Source organism: Schistocerca piceifrons, chromosome 3 (assembly GCF_021461385.2).
Source record: "Schistocerca piceifrons isolate TAMUIC-IGC-003096 chromosome 3, iqSchPice1.1, whole genome shotgun sequence".
Classification (NCBI taxonomy): Eukaryota; Metazoa; Arthropoda; class Insecta; order Orthoptera; family Acrididae; genus Schistocerca; species Schistocerca piceifrons.
Genome location: NC_060140.1, coordinates 538,085,312 through 538,103,516, shown reverse-complemented (window position 1 = coordinate 538,103,516; position 18,205 = coordinate 538,085,312). Strand labels below are relative to the sequence as shown.

Sequence of the window (18,205 nt, the reverse complement as noted above, 5' to 3'; positions counted from 1 at the left end):
CACTAGCTGCGCGTTGCCCTCTGTGGTTGCCGTATGCGGTCGCCCTACCTTTCCAGCACGTTCATCCGTCGCGTTCCCAGTCCGTTGAAATTTTTCAAACAGATCCTTTATTGTATCGCTTTTCGGTCCTTTGGTTACATTAAACCTCCGTTGAAAACTTCGTCTTGTTGCAACAACACTTTGTTCTAGGCGGTGGAAAAAAATCCTCTGTTCTAAGGAATAAACCATGTTGTCTACAGCACACTTGCACGTTGTGAACAGCACACGCTTACAGAAGAAAGACGACGTACAGAATGTCGCACCCACAGACTGCGTTGTCTTCTATATCTTTCACATCACTTGCAGCGCCATCTGCTGCTGAAAATTGTAACTATTGTAATTTCGAAAGTTTGTCCGCCTGAAAATGTACTGTTGTCCCAAGCATATTGCAACAAACGATGTATTTCTATCGCTGCTCGTTTAGTTTTTATTGCCGTTTCAAATATACCGGTCATTTTTGAAACACCCTGTAGATGGAAAGCCGCCTTAAAAACTACTCACATTGGACCTCGACATTATTCCGCTGGGCGGATTCGTGCCGGGGATCGGTACGCCTTCCCATGCGGGAAGCAGCGTGTTAGACCGCGCGGATAGCTGGGCGGATTCGTGCCGGGGATCGGTACGCCTTCCCGTGCGGGAAGGAGCGCATGAGACCGCGTGGCTAGCTGGGCTGGCAAGAAACCTGTACCTAAACACGCATCATCAATCTTCATGATCGTCATCTGTGGGCTACAGGCAATCCATGGGGAGTGGTTGAGGCGTCCCATCGGCTTCGGTTCAGCATCAATGTGTGGACAGGGCCGGTCATTATTACCCACTGCTTTGACGGAGAAACATACCTGGACATCCTCTGGTATACTCCTCCTGGGAAGTTTGAGAATTTGTCTTTGGCAGTACGACAGTTTACGTGGTTTCACCATGAAGCAGCACCGCCCCATTTCCGCATTAGAATTCACCGTCACCCCAAAAAGTCTTGGATAGCACACGGAGGCCATGTAGCATAGTGTGCTAGATCACCGGACTTAAACCTCTTGGGGGCATCTGAAAAGCTTTGTGCGTCCTGAACCAGTTCTTGATGTGCAGATCCTTCAACAGCGTATTGACGAGCCTGTGACGCTTTTCAGAGAGAGAGAGTCCGGAACATGTGAAAGAGTTTGGAAATCCATGATGCAACGTGTGAAACGCGCACTGCATACCATTGAAGCCACTTCAAACATCTGTTGTGACATTGAAGCGACACAGCTCTGTACTGCGTTCCAGGACAAATAGTTATCGTTGCATGCACGCCGTCCATTTCGACCATGTTCATAGGATCTTTTTCCTCCACTTCCAATCAGAAATCTGTCCTGCAGTTTGTCGACATTATCAGTGTTCATGCTGTGTATGTACGCTTACTACATAAGCTGACAGTTAATTTCCGGCAGCCTCCGCAAGCTGCCAGCGGCTGGGAGGGCGTGCGCAACGCCACGGAGTACGGCAGCGACTGCGTGCAGGAGACGGGCGAGGGCTCGGAGGACTGCCTCTACCTGAACGTGTACGTGCCAGGGGTGCCGCAGGAGGGCGCCGGGCTGCCCGTGCTCTTCTACGTGCACGGCTGCGGCTTCGTCAGGGGCAGCGGCTCCGACCAGAAGTTTGGACCGGACTTCCTCGTCTCATATGGAGTTATACTGGTCACCATCAACTACCGCCTTGGGCCGCTAGGTACGTATTACACAACGTAACATGCAGGTAGCTGTGCTAGGACAGAACTGCACTTCTAATCCTGACACTTAAGTATTGGAATAATTATTGTAGTGGACGTGAATGAATGACCGCATATAGCTGCACGGCTTGATTGGAGGTGCATACCTCAATATTGCTGTTTATGCGTAATGAGTTTCCGGTCTCGGAAACTGACATACGGCCAGGAGATCGGTGTGATGACCACATGTCCCTCCATACCCGCGTCCAGTTACGCCCATGAGCAGACGATAAAACGGAGGCCGGTCAGCAACGTTTGGCCTTCATGGCCTATTTGGAAGGAGTTCGGTTTAGTTTTTATGCCTAATGAGTTACCCGCATTTCATAAATAAATTCTAAAGATGCCTCAAAAAGGCGAAATGGGTCAATAAAGCTTCTGGTTTCATTACAACCTATGCTAATTTTCTTATTGAAAATATATCAATTAGGTTGCTGAACCATGGCTATAGAATAGGGTATTTACAAAAAATATTGTTACGTATACAAAGTGAATTACCTCCTTGGAACACTTACTGCAGGGTGAGGCAAGGAGACAAGCTTCCGAGAATATATCCAACGCGAGTAAAAAACTAAGCAGTAGCGGACAACGCGGTGACTTCCTGAACTTCTTGAGACATGAATCTTCTGAATGCTTCGATGTGGCCCACCACGAATTTCTGTCCTGTGTCAACATCTTCATCTCACGGCAACACTTGCAACCAACGTCCTTCATTATTTGGTGGATACTTTCGAATCTCTGTCTTTCTCTACAGTTTTTGCAACCCTATAGTTGCCTCTAGTACCAGGAAAGATATTCCCTGATGTCCTAACGGATAACCTTGCAGCCAATCTGTTATTTTTTCAGTGTTTTTCAATATGTTCCTTCCCTCGCCGATTCTGCGCGTCGTCATTCCTCATCTTATCAGTCCACCTAATTTTCAACATTCTTCTGTGGCACCAAATCTCAAATGCACCGATTCTCTTATGTTCTGGTTTTCCCACAGTCCATGTTTCACTACTATACAATGTGGTGGATCAAACGTACATTCTCAGAAATTTATTCCTCAAATTAAGGCCTATGATATTAGTAGACTTCTATTTGTTAGGAATAGCCTTTTTCCAGTGCTAGTCTGCTTTCTATGTCCTCTTTGCTCCGTCCATCATAGGTTATTTACTGCCTAGGTAGCAGAATTCCCTAACTTCGTCTGCTTCTTGATCCCCAATTCTTCTCTTGGCCAGGAGTGCCCTTTTTCCCTGTGCTAGTCTGCTTCTTGTGTCCATTTGCTCAGTCCCTCATGGGAGGTAACAGAATTCCTTGATTTCACCTAATCCGGTAGTTAAGTTTCTCGCTGTTCCCATTTCTGCTACCTCATATTACTTTCGTTTGTCTTCGGTTTGTTCTCAATCAATAATCTTTACCCAGCAGAATGTTCATTTAGTTCAAGAGATCCTGCAATTTTTCTTCACTTTCACAGAGAACAACAATGTCACCAGCGAATCTTATCACTGACAGTCTTTCACCATGAATTTTAAACCCATTTTTAAGATTCTTTATATTTCCATAACTGCTTCTTCCATGTATAGATTGAACAATAGGGGCGAAAGATTACATCCCTGTCTTACACCCTTTTTAGTCCTAGCGCTTCTTTCTTTGTCTTCCAATCTTATTGTTCCCTCCTGATTCTTGTACATATTGTATATTAGACGTCTTTCGCTATAGCTTAGCTCTATTTTTCTCAGAATTTCGAACCTCTTGCACCATTTTATATTGACGACCGTTTTTTCCAAGTCGACAAATCCTGTAAACGTGTCTTGATTTTTCTTAGGACGTGCTTCCATTAGAACCGCAACGGCAAAAGTGCCTCACTGATGCCTTTGTCGCCGGACGAAGTGTCCGAGCGGTTCTAGGCTCTACAGTCTGGTACCGCGCGATCGCTACGGTCGCAGTTTCGTACCCTGCCTCGGGCATAGATGTGTGTGATGTCCTTAGGTTAGTTAGGTTTAAGTAGTTCTAAGTTCCAGGGGACTGATGACCTCAGAAGTTAAGTCCCATAGTGCTCAGAGCCATTTTGATGCCTTTGTCTTTCCTGAAGCCAAAAGATCAGCATCTAACAGTTTCTCTATTCTTTCCTTCATTCTTCTGTATATTAATCTTGTCAGAAACTCGTATGGAAGTGTTTTTTAGCTGATTGTTCAATAATGATCGCCCTGTCGACTGTTGCAAGCTTCCGAATTGTGTCGAGGATGCTGTTGCGAAATTCTGGTGGTAAATCATCAGTCGATAAATTCAACAGACCAATGTGAATAGTCGATCTGTTGCCATGTCCCGCAATGATTTTAGAATTTCCAATGTAGTGTTATCTGTCCCTTACGCATCCTTTGATGTCACGTTATCCAAAGATATTTAAAATTCTGATACTAATGCTGGATCCCCTATCTCTTCCTTTCAACTCCTGTTTCTTCTGTTACACCGCAAGACATGTCTTGCCCTTCACGAAGAACTGCAGTGTACACTTTACACATGTCCGCTCTCTCCACTGCGTATAACGTTGGAAACCCGACAGTACTTTTGGTACAACCACCTCTGCTTTTAATTTCACAGTAGGTTGTTTTGCCTTTTCTATGCACTACGTTAGTCTTTCCGAGACTCATTCTTTCTCGACTTCTTCAGATTTTTCATGCAGCTAGTTCACCGTCAGCTCCGTGCGTATCCTAATTATTTCACTCCTAAGTGACTTGTATTTTACTATTCTTGAATTTCCAAAACACTTTTAATCTCTCTTTCGCAGATCAACTGAAGTATTTCTTCTGTTATCCATGGTTTCTTCGCAGTTACCTTCCTTGTACCTATGCTTTTCTGTCCAATTTCAGAGACCGCCTTATTTAGAGATTTCCACTCCTCTTCAACTGAACTATTCATTATCGCAGTGTCTATGGTCTCAGAGGACTTCAAGCGTATGTGTTCATTTCTAAGTACTTCCCTATCCGACTTCGTTGCGCATTGATGCTTCCTGAGTTGTCTCTTCGATTTCATTCTACTGTTCATTATTACCAAATTTTGATATGACTCTGTATCTGCTTAAAATTCAATATCTGAATGCGGAATCTTTGCCCGACCATGATGTAATCTAACTGGAATCTTCCCGCTATTCCCAACCTTATCCAGGAACACCTCCCCCTCTTAAGGTACTTGAACACAGAATTCGCTATTACCACATGTAATTTACTGCAGAACTCAATTAATCTTTCTCCGCTCACATTTCTACTACCAAGTCAATATTCTCCCATAACCCTTTCAGCTATTCTTTCCCATACAACAGCATTTGAGTCCGCCTGTTTATTAGATTGTCATCTCCCTTTGTGTACTTAATAACCCCTTCCTCATATCCTCATATACTTTCTCCATCTCTTCAACTTTTGCTTGTGATGTCGTCGTGTAAACGTAAATTATTGTTATCGGCGTTGGTTTCCAGTCGATTCTGATGACAAAAATTCTATCACTGAAGTGTTCATAACTACTCACTGTCTGTTCTACCTTCCTATTCATGAAAAGTCCTACTCCAGTTATACCACTTTCTGTTGCTGTTGATAATACCCTATACTCAACTTACCAAAGGTCCTCGTCATCTTTCCATTTCTCTTCGGTGACTCTCAGTACGTCCTCTCAATATGTCTAGATTGAGCCTTGGTATTTTCCTTTTCAATTAATCTAGCCATTCTACTACGTTCAGACTTCTGACAAATCACTTCCCGACCCGTAGAACCTTATCGTTTCGTTGGTTATTCAACATTTTCTTCTTGGTCGTATCCACCATGGCTGACCCTTCCCAGAGATCAGAGAGAGGACAAGTCCAGAATCTTTTGCCAATGAAGAGATCATCACGACACCTTTCCAGTTACTGGTCACTTGTCCTGTGGATCACATTACCTGTATTTAATGGAGCGTTTTCCGTAGCCTTATGTATTCCCGTGCGGGCGATCGTTGCTGATTCTTCCGCCTTTTAGACGTAGTTTCCCACCTCAAGGGCAAGAGAGCACCCAGAGCCTCCATCCGTTTCTCCGCCCTCTGTGACAAGGCTGTTGGCAGAACCAGAGTAGCTTCTTATGCTGGAAAATATCGGCTGTCTTTGTTCATGATTTTGATTCAAAACTGAATTACTTATGAGGTTAGAAACTAGCCCTTAGGATTCTATGCTTACTAGGGAAAGACACCGCCCTACACCAGTGAAATGTTCAAGTAATCTTGGCCATTTATGACTTCTAAATTAAGAAACATTTTTTGAACTGGAACTGTATAATTTTCATGTGACATTTGGAAGAGTCTTCGAAGAGAGCTTCAGGGACTTGACAGGTGTTGATCTTGAACAAAAGGTGGCAAGATAACAATAGCACAGACCACTTTCCCGCAGTCGGGAGGTGTGGTACCACAAACCCCTAAGCTGCTGTACCAAATATATACAACAAGTAACTCCTGTATTTATTTCTATGGTTACCATATGAAGTACACAGATTACTTATCCTGAACATCGGTACATGCTATAAATCTATTCTGGGCAGACCATACAACAACCATATTTCATCTCGAATTGTCAGATTTCATTTCACGGGCATTCGTTATTCCTTTGGTTTTCCCTACAAATAAAAATACAGAGGAGTTTCGTATGCTGAGCGAGTACCGGTAGGTCATTTTGTGTTTCCCAAACCATCCATTGATCTCCATATCATCTGTTAAGATTGTCTGTAACTATATGTGTGGGACTGTCAGCACATCCACCATGTTGATATCAAACTGACAGGTGTATGTCCCATAGTACATCTTCCGACCTACGGCAGCATGTCTGTTTGACACTTCTGGCTATTTAGACTCGTATCAATAAATTAGGAATCAATGGCATTTCATTAATAACGTGCATCACACGGTGATAAATTAACGATGCTTTTTATCCAGATCCCTTAACTAGGGTGAATTTTCGACTGACTCCGTATCATTTTCCAAAATCCGTCCATGCCATATACAGAAATGTAATACCTAAAGCTTTAGATGTGACGATATGTGGACAATTAGAAATGCTTTTGAATATAGTATTGACAGAACAATCCTCTCACTCACTCAGCTTGCCTCGTAGTGGTCTGTGGACCGCTGATAATATTTTAGTTCTTGTTCCCTCATCACTTGATGTTGATTCTCGTTGAATCATAGGAGGCAATAAAAAAGTTTCCATTCGAAGGCTGAACAATCGAGTAGTAATTGACGGAAAGTCATCGAGTGAAACAGAAGCTATTTCTGGCGTCCCTAAAGACAGTGTTGTAGGCTTTCTGCTGTTCGTAATCGATATAAACGATTTGGGAAACAATCTGAGCAGCAGTCTTCGGTTGTTTGCAGATGACGCTGTCGTTTATCGCCTAGTAAAGCCATCAGAAGATTAAAAAAATTGCAAAAGTTTCATAAAAAATACCTGTATGGCGCGAAAATTCCCAATTGACCCTCAATAACGACAAGTGCGAGGTTATCCACATGAGCACTAAAAGAAATGTGTTAAACTTCCGTTACACCATAAATCAGTCAAATCTAAAGGCCGTAAATTCAACTAAATACCTAGAACTTACAATTACGATGAACTTAATTCGAAAGAAGACACAGATTATGTTTTGGGGAAGGGCAATCAAAGACTTTGTGTTACTGGCAGAACACTTAGAAGATGCAACATATCTATTAAATGGACTGCCTACACTACGCTTGCTGTCCTCTTTTGGAGTATTGGTGCCCTTTGTGGAATCCTTACCAGATAGGGTTAATGGAGTACATCAGGAAAGTTCAAAGAAGAGCAGCACGTTCTGTATTATCGAGAAATAGGGGTCAGAGTGTCGTCACTGACATGGTACAGGATTTGTGGTGGACATCATTAAAACAAAGGCGTTTTTTGCTGTGGCGGAATCTTCTCACGAAATTTGAATCACCAGCTTTCTACTCCGAATGGGAAAATATTTTGTTGCCGCCGACCTACGTAGGGATAAATGATCATCATAATAAAATAAGGGAAATCAGAGCTCGCACGGAAAGATATAGGTGTTCGTTTTTTTCTGCACGTTGATAGAGATTGGAATAATGGAGAATTATTGTGAAGGTGCTCAATGAACTATCTGCCAGGCACTTATGTGTGATTTGCAGAGCATCCATGTGATGTAGATGTAGATGAACTGGTATACCAGTCAGGCAGAATCGCCGTGTGCATTGAGGGAATCATCCCACCGACGCACTAGGCTGAAGATAACCGTTGGTATAACACCGTGTCCTGCTGCCGAAGATGTCTGGAAGTTCCTCCTGTGCATCTCTACCCGACAGAAATTGGGAACCCTTCAGGGGACAGAAAGTTTGCGGAAATATCAGGTCTGTAGGACGGATACTTGAGTGTCTCCCACTTGTCCATAAAGATGAGGCTGGCCTTCCAGATCGATCAGACTCTTTTGTGAACTTCGACCAGTATGGAACTTGGCGTAGCATTCCATAGTGGCGGTTATCACTAGACATGCATCCCCATACATATTCTTGAGTCTCCAGTGGACGTCTACAAGTATTTTTCCTTCCACAGCGTCCTGTTAGGACACATTTGGTAATAACGATGCCATAGATCACGTTAATTTTTTGATCGCCGCTTATAGTTTATTCTTCACGCATCAAGATTTTTAATTTCTTGGGTGTTTCGAAAACCACTTGAAATGACTCATCTCTTTCTTTTAGCTTTTTTCCTTTACAGTAGATTTTCTTTCTTTGCGTTCGTTGTTGTCATCATTAATCTGTCGACTTGGAGCTTTTTTTCCTTCCTGGAATCCCACGCAACATTTTACTTTTTCTCTGAATGTTTCTCTTTTTCCTGTTTTCCTGAAATCTCCTTTAACTTCTTTGACCCACGTCACTGATATTTTTGGGTAGTAGTTTTTCGATAATTACCTAGTGTCCATTCTTAGGTGATGTACGAAAGCAAAGACACAATTTTAATCCCGTAGCCACTAAGAATCAACACAAAAAAGGATTTAAAGACATCAGCTACCAGAGGTCATTAATTAAAACCAATGGGAAAAGTTGAAAATTTGTGTCAGACAGGGATTTGAACCGTCTCCTTCTTAGTAGGCAGATGTGCAGACTGCTGGACACAATAATCACTGCAGCAACGCTAGCGCACCTGGTAGACTCAAATTCGCAACTTATCCACACACTACCGATGTAGTGCCACTTGTCCATTATTCTCATTACTCGAGGCCTTTCACCAATTCACATAAAGGTAGGAGCTTGGTGTGCATCTGCACTGAAGGTAGCATGTCCTCACCATAAGTACACTGGTATCCAAAATTAAAGCAATAAGCGGAAATTTTGCAATGTTGCATTTATTTTGCCACAAAAGAATACAAACAGTTGATAGTATACTTGAAACAATGTATGGGATGCAGAACGTTAACAACTTGTGGGGCGGCGGGTGGAAATTATTGTTATATATAATGTAGAATGTAATGTAGAAAGATGCATTTCCCGGCCGATTAGCAACATATGTGGGGCGGCGGGTGGAATAATTGTTATTATAAAATGTAGAGTGTTCCCATTATTTATTTATTGCTGTTGTTTGCCGTCCTCAACACTGGCTCTCTAACTACAATATTGGCAACCAGAAATCGATTAGCAAAACGTGAAGCCTGTAATTAGAATTCCTAGTGCCCACTTCATCTGAGAAATACACTTATAGCTACAGCTTATAGGTCTGAGGAATTAGGAGATTGTCTGGGATTCATAATCAAAAACCATTCTCTATAAAAGGTTCACTATATTCTGAAAGTCACAGACAAAAAAAAGGAATCCACACAATCCAACTACCAGAGCAGTTCAGAGTCTAATGCGCTGATGCAACTGTAACTGTTCAAATTAAAGGTTTAAGTGGATGCTCGCCATAATTTGATGATAATGTTCATCAAACGCCACGCTAAATAATGGTAGATTGTCTGTCCCGCGGCGGCACGTGAAAATACGACATATGCAAACTGAGGATAGATCATTAAGGTCATTCCAGAATTAACATTTCACTCGAAAACGATTTCATGGTTACACGTATCCCGAGTAACTTATTACGGCATCCGAGGCTGTTTATAGCAATGATACCGATGCGACGCGACTCCCGGCACAGATGATATGCTAATCAGCGTCTGGAGAGAACTGGGGCCTTTCTCTCTCACGCAGCGTTCTTATATATAAAGCTGCGGTGCGAACGGCTAGGGGAACGCCTGATTTAATCGGCTCTCCCGACTAGCCGCTGGGCTAGTAATGCACCACTTTAAGTTATTGAATAAATCATTGGTTCCTTTGCTGACGGCCGATGAATCTCTCAATTTAAATGTGCAATCAGCACACAGGTAAGTAATCATAATAAAAGTCTGACGTGGCTAAGTCAAATATTTTAGGCGAGAGAATTAATTTAATTACACTACACGCAGTAGACGAGCTCTGAACTTGCCCTTTGGAGTTACGCTATCGCTATAGTTTTATAGTTATTCAGTTGATACTTCTCATATCTTTATGATCATAGCGGGTCTCCCTTCTACTTAAATTTAAACATCCTAGCTTTATTTATTCGCCTACTTAATCTATCTTGCTTCCTCAATTTTTAAGACAAAAATCAGAAAATCATAAATTTCAACTAAAATTTTAATTTGTGAGATCCAGAATACTGTTTCTACTAAATTATTATGAAAAAGGAATCTAAATATAAATTTTTAAATTTCTAGCTCTTTTCTGTTGCGCCAATAATTTTTACAGAAAAACATCCAAATTTCGAAAATGGTTAAAGTTATTGAACTGATAGAATATCACATATTGAATTAGCATTACTCCTGACATGCTAGAAACGTTTCAGTTTATTTACTTGATTTTTAAAGTATTGTGCAACATTTATGACGTCAGAGCTAGCTACAGCGGACTGTCTGGCACACAATGGAAAGACAGATGTGAATTTTATACGGCGTGAGTAGGCTGCTTCCCTACATCACCTTCTACTTAATTTTTTTAATGTAAATGGGTAAAAGAAAGAAAAAAAATTAATTACAAAAAGGGAAGCAAGAGTACAGCTTAACTCCATCCGAAAATTAAAATTTAAATGTAGACATATAGAAATATTAAAAGAAAACTGATTACCTACTTCAATTATTTAAATTTCTTGCATGTTCACTGCCTCTTAAGGAACATTATCACTCAAAATTTAAGCAAAATCAATGAAACACTTTGGCATACATATTGCCTTAGACAGACAGACACATAAAAATATGTAAAGTTATGAAAATCTTAAATCCATTAAATACATTTTGCATACATAAATTCAAAGAAAATAACACAGTTATTCATGATACATAAACAGATAATTATATCTTGGCAGTCTTTTCTAAACCTGAAAGAAAATTTCACAAATCATGACAATTTCATTTTTACACACGTGGTTGTGGCCGCTTTGGATAGCGTTCTACACACAAGGGTAGAGGAGGGGAAGTTGCTATGGTGTGCGTCCTTCACGTTCACTCTGAATTACATGGGGAAACGGGAGGGGTCACTGTGAGTTGTGTCCAAGTCACTCCACGCTTTCACACAGCTACCAGGCTGCCATTATCTGGTTTGTCCTGTAGAACAAACAAAAAGAGTGGCTCAGACACTGTTCATTTAAATTCTAAGGGTGGGTCACAATGAAATGGGGATATATATACATTTTATCTTTCAATATGTTACTGGAACAAAGTTAACAGAAATTTTTCAATTTTACTCTCGCGGTTACTTAACTGTCATAAAATCGGTAAACAATCGTTAGTCACATACTAGAGAAAATTTATGCTCAAGGCATACAATCATAAATCCTATTTAATTTCAATTTATTATTTCTGGGCCGGAACACTGAACCAATGCTCGGTACATTCCCGACAAATCTGCATTGTATTTACTTAGCTGACTCATCTTCGATTACCTTATTCTTAGAGATAGTATGAGTATATTTGATTAGTAAGTGAGTATATTTGATTAGTAGTTGTCTTCTCAGCTTCTTTGCACATGTGAGTAACTTGTGGCAATAGTACAGTTCTGAGTGTTCAAAACATACCACGTTTAGTTGACTACTAAATCCACTTACACTGCTACTGTGTCAGTTCCACATCTGAAATTATGTACTTACTTCATCGAAGTGTATTTATGCTGAGCTATAAATAATGTTTCACGTCTGCCATTATGTTACTCAATTATGTTGCTAGTGTATGTACTTATTTAACACTCACTCTATTAACATTTAACGCATAGGATAGCACATTTATTTCATATCTATAGTGTATCGCAGCTGATCAGTTTGCTCACGTGGCAATCCATTTCCACTCGATCGGACGCTCAAACCACAGGTAGTCTCTCTCGACCTACCACTAAAGTGCATTAAGTAATTATGGACAAGCGTAATGCTAAATTCCTTAAACCTATAGGACACCATGAGCTACTCTGTCTCATCTAACATAAGGGTACCTATGGTCGCACTCACGCCTCCAACTCATTACCTCAATACCTGTAGGTGTGTCACCGCACACCCAACACCAAAATAATGGCCAGCTCCAACTTCAGGGACGTGTCCTTCACGTTTCAACCACAAACACGGTTCAATTCTATTACACTGCCATTCCTTGCTACACAAGGTGAGTTCATTTTTACAACTTATCTGCATATTTTTCATAACACTAAGCAATCTCTTTTACTATTAATTAGTTAGCTCTACAGCATACAATAGGTTTCACCGCCACTTCAGATCCTGCTTGTACACGAATTTGTATATCTTTTTAAATTACTGTTGATGGACCATTTCCAATAAAACAGCAACTTTGCACTTATAATATTACCGGGGTTCTATACATACTTGTTACTCAAATACATTTGTATCTTAATCACATCATACTTCTCTGTTGTTTATGTCACTGTTAGGTTTGTCACATTAGGTATTTTCTTCACTAATTGGTGGATAGAATGGTTACAGAACTCATGGCTTGATAGACATGACGGAAAATTTTTGTATTGCAAAGAGGGAGTCGAAACTTTGGTGGATAGGAAAGATGAAGATAGAGTGAGACCTGAAATGGGAAAGAAGATCTCACCCAGCTGGGACTGCACAGCTGCCACACTGTGTAGAGGTTACAGAACAACCTCCTCCCTACAGAATTCATTCACTAACTATGAACGTCTTTAGGTCGATCACGTTCCTGAGACCTAATAGCTTTTTACTCTTAGGGTACTCTAGCCTATACGCATTGGCATGTGGTTTTCCTATGAGCCTGAAAGGTCCTTGGTATACGAACATGAATTTCTTTGTTTCTGCATTTATTTTCTTTGATTTTTCCTTGGTTTTGACAAGGACTAACTTACCTATTTCAAAACTGGTGGGTACAGCTTTTGCGTCATGACGCTTCTTCCTTTCCAATGCTCTTTTTCTTATATTTGCCCTAGCCTTTAACTTCTTCTCGTCTGTGGATATTTGCGTTAGAATAGGGAATTCTACCATATCTGCAATCACATTGTGTGGTTCTTGGCCAAACATCAATTCGCAAGGCGCAAAACCAGTTGCAACATACCTTAAGTTGTTAATTACATAATCAAAATACTTCATGTGCTCGGCCCAACTTGAGTGTTTCTGAGCACAATCAGTCCTGCAAAGCCTATTCAATTCTCTCATAATACGTTCACTCATATTTCCTTGGGGGAAATACCCAGATATTTTCAGACGTTTCACTCCGGCCTTATCCAGACATTCTTTAAATCTATCAGAAGTAAATTGAGGACCATTGTCTGACAGCAAATTCTTCGGAACGCCAATGTTCACGAAGAAATCTTTTTCCAACTTTTCTACCAACGTTTTTGCATTTGCTCTCTTAATTGGGTATAGCTTAACATATTTACTAAATCCATCCACAACAAAATCATGGGTGCACCCACCTCTCGAAGCAGGAAGTGGGCCAAACAAATCACAAGCCAGTAATTCTAGGGTTTCAGTTGGCTCTACTGAATGAATATCCCCTTGTATTCTGGTGTTAGCAGCACGGAATTTCTGGCACACTACACAAGATGCTAGACGCTTGGCAACACGGCGGTACATGTTGTCAAACACAATCTTCTCTTTTAATTTTGCAATGCACTTCTTTGCACCGTAGTGCCCATACCTCAGGTGTTCATAGTCGATTAGTAAGTCTACATGTTGCGAGGGAAAGCACAGCTTCCAGTCAGAAACACCTACCTTTTTCCTCCTAAACAAAATGGTTCAAATGGCTCTGAGCACTATGGAACTTAACATCGATGGTCATCAGTCCCCTAGAACTTAGAACTACTTAAACCTAACTAACCTAAGGACATCACAGAACACCCAGTCATCACGAGGCAGAGAAAATCCCTGACCCCGCCGGGAATCGAACCCGGGAACCCGGGCGTGGGAAGCGAGAACGCTACCGCACGATCACGAGCTGCGGACCCTCCTAAACAGAATACCTTTATGCAGACAATAGTATTGCGAAACCTTAGGATAGTTCGCATTTCCTAAATAGCTCTTCACTAATTTCAGCTGGTTATCTACACTCTGCTCACGTCTCAAGTTCTTAATCCCACTCTTTAATGCCCTTTCTTCCTTTACTTCGTGCAACGCAAACATTCGTACTTCACTTAGGTCTGTTGCTGTAATTCCCGCGTCATCACAGAGCTCCGCACTTCTAGATAATCCATCAGCTATCAGATTGTCTTTCCCTTGATTATATCTAACCTCAAGGTCAAACTGCTGCAGATACAATGACCATCTTACCAAACGAGCATTCCTCAACTTACAGGTCTTTAAAAACGTCAACGCCTTATGGTCACTGTAAACAATTATTTTGTGCCCTAATAGATACTGCTCAAACTTCTATACCACAAATACAATTGCCAATGCTTCCAGTTCTGAGATGCCATAATTTCTCTCTGCTGCCTGTAAAGATCGACTTGCGAAAGCAATAGTCTTGTGCACTTCTTGTTCGTTCTCTATTTCTACTTGGAATACCTCCACAGCTATACCATAGCCACTAGCATCAACAGACATACAGAATGATTTTTCAAAATCAGGATGATGTAAAATACGACTATTAATTAAAGATTGTTTAAGCACCTCTAACGCCTGTTGACATGCTGCTGTCCAAACCCAAGGGGTATTCTTTTTCAGCAGGAGGTGAAGACAGGGCGCATTAAAAGCCTGATCACTAAAAAAACGCCTATAGAAGCCGAAAAGACCGAACATCGATCTCAACTGCTTCTTGTTTCTGGGAGCCTCAAATTTTTCAATGACTGCTAGCTTGCCTGGGTCAGACAGAATACCTTTTCCACTTATCATATATCCCAAGAAACCTATTTCCTCTTTAACGCACTCTGTCTTTTCAATCTTTAGTTGCATGCCACCTCTCTCAATAACCTCTAACACTTCCTCTAATAAAACTATGTGTTCTTCCCAGGTAGGAGTTGCTATTAACAGATCATCTACGTAGACTGTTATTTATTAATTAAGACTGGTCCTAAAACATGGCACATCACACGTACGAAGGCACAAACAGAGATATTAAGTCCGAAAGATACCACACGGTATTGGTAACAAACTCCTTCGTACAAGAAAGCTGTGTACTTCCTTGAACTTTCCGCCAGTGACAAATTCCTATATCCACACGTGAATTCCATAGAAGTTAAGAATTTTGCTCCCTGGAACTTTTGCAATAACTCGTCCATGTTCTGCGGTCTACCACTTTCCCTAACCACTATTTCAATCAACCAGCGAGCGTCCAAGATCAATCTGACACTTCCGTCTCTTTTTGGTACAACAATAAGAGGATTATTGCACTCACTGACCGCTTTTTCAATCACACCCCACTCTAGCATTCTCTGTATCTCCTTTCGAACCGCCTCCTTCCTAGCTACATGTATTTGGTATGGCTTCCTGAAAAACACTTGGCCAGGTTTCACCTTTAATTGACATTCATGACTTTTGACCACGCCAGGTCGATTTGAAAATACCTTATTATGCGTTTTTAAAACCTGTCTCAGTTCTTCCTTCTGATTATCTGAAATTTTATCGATTTCATGCAATTTAGCTTCTATTTTGTCCAAAATAATTGCTTTTTCTTCTTCTGTGTTTAGCTTACTTTAACTAAGATTAACACCTTCGTCCCAATATCACCTATTTTTCAGAACTGGTATAGGCAGCTCCCAAGTTTCATCATTAGTTACTACATGTTTATCAATAAAAGGTACCGTAATTACTCCGGTTATCGGCAAGATCATTTTTAACTGGCTTATTTCAAAGTCAACAACACTCTGATATTTCGACAAGAAATCTATGCCCATTAAAACCTCAATACTGAGATTGTTTACAATTAAGCATGGATGATCAATTATATTACCATTAATATCAAAGGGCAGCAAAGCTTCTTGCTTTACCGTTTTTGACACCTTGCCAATAGCACCAATTATTCTTAGTCCTAATACTCTCATTACTGTAAGCTTGCCTTTACCAGGTAATGCATCAAAGAAGGACTGAGATATCGCACTCACCTCACTTCCACTGTCTAAGAGACAACGTACATTGATACCCAACATATTCACTATTATTATAGGGTGGCTTATTCCAGTTTGTACAGGTTGTTCCTCAAACTCATCCAATAGTTCCTTTTGGATTTGTCTCCAACTAAAGTGATCGACATCTGTCTTCATTACATTTAGGTCAAAGTGTGTAGGGGTTTCCTGAATTACATTTTCAGCTACCTTTTCCAATCGGTCTATTAATTTCAAATCGAAACACCGCACGACTTCATTACATTTAGTTTGCTGAACATGACCCAAATTACTGTAGTCTGAGCGATTCTGCGCCTCCAGACCGGGCATAACACTAGTTACATCTAAACCACTTTCATTATTATCGTCGGGTTCCTTCTCAAGTGACAACTGGTCACAGCTACCGTGTTCATCGACCCCCAACATGCTATCCTCTACATTCTCACTTACCTCCTGTCCTAAATCATTAGTACAGTATCAACATCCTGCACAGGCACTTTAGATAAGAGTAAATCATCCTCATCGTAAATATAAGCATGAATTTCTTCTGCTTCTTCACCTGACAATTCTGCATTTTGTAGCTCTTCCCTACCGTTACACTGCTGCGCCTTCTCTTTCTCTTCCCACTTAGAAAGCGTCTCTATCACGGTATCTATCAAATACTGTGAGTGATCTAATATTTCTGCTGTATCCTTAGATGCTACCGACCCCTCATCCACATATTCAGTCTGAGTATTCTGATCTGTCTTACCAATTACTGTAATTACTGGCTTAGGAAAAATAACCGCCTGGTGAGCGCCAGTATCCTCTTAGACGGGAACTAGTTTTCCTGCCTCGGCCTACTACTGTTTCCTTTATCTCCGTTATAGTTAACTGGCACAGAATTGCTTTCCGCACTGTTGTTTACCTGCATAATTTTGTTCGGAACAAAATTACTATCATTTGGATGCCATTGTTGGTTCTGATAATTATTTCTCCAATTTCTACCTCTCTTAGGATGACGAACACCTACTGTTCTGATGTTTAGACTGCCATTCTGCTCGTTCTTAAAGTTACTACTAGTGTTATTAGCATTTTTGTTATTACGTGCTTGCTCCTCATTGGCAGCAACACGCTCTACACGTTCCAAATATTCAATGAAACGATCCATATTGTCTCTAGGGGCAGATATAATTCTAGTTTGCCAATACCATGGCAGTTTGGCTTCAAGAGCTAGTATTATCATTTCAGGTTTTAGCTTTTCGGCCAAATGTGACAAACGTGAGATCCATGACCTGGCAAACTCTTTAATAGATTCCTTGCCTACATTGAAGAGTTTTCCACTCCAAAATTCTCTCAACACTTCATTTTGCTTATTGCTAGACCAATACTCATTAATGAAAGCTGTTTTAAATTCCGCTAATGTTATACACTTCAACATAACATCAGATGACCAACGCATATCGTCACCTGCTAACCGGCTTCTAATAAATGAGATTTTCTTTCGTTCAGACCAAGTTGATGGAATCACATCTTCAAAATCGTTCCAGATATCTAGCGGGTGGATATTTTTATCTTGATCGAACCACAAGAACTGCCGACACCCGATAAAAGCGGCGTTTGCAGCAACAATTTGTTGCATACTACCATTACCAGAAGATACTGAAGCTACTTTACTCTCAATGTTAGCAATTTTAGTACTAATATTTTCTAGTCTCATTTCAACATTATCTACTCTTTGCACAATATGAGTAGTATCAGTTTTGATTGCATCTATTTCTGCTTGACATATGTTTACTTTTATATTAACATCTTTAAACCTATCTGAGCACAGTTCAGATTCCGCCTCGATCTTTTCTGTTA

The 18,205-nt window shown here is 40.8% G+C and overlaps 1 protein-coding gene across 1 annotated transcript in view; it reads left to right on the top strand.

Annotated features, from left to right (window-relative positions):
• LOC124788813 (juvenile hormone esterase-like) overlaps positions 1 to 18,205 on the top strand; it is a 172,437-nt gene that overhangs the window by 93,722 nt on the left and 60,510 nt on the right. The window contains exon 7 of the mRNA XM_047256094.1: positions 1,464 to 1,740. Within this exon, the coding sequence (XP_047112050.1) occupies positions 1,464 to 1,740 (277 nt within the window). The remainder of the gene's footprint in view (positions 1 to 1,463; positions 1,741 to 18,205) is intronic.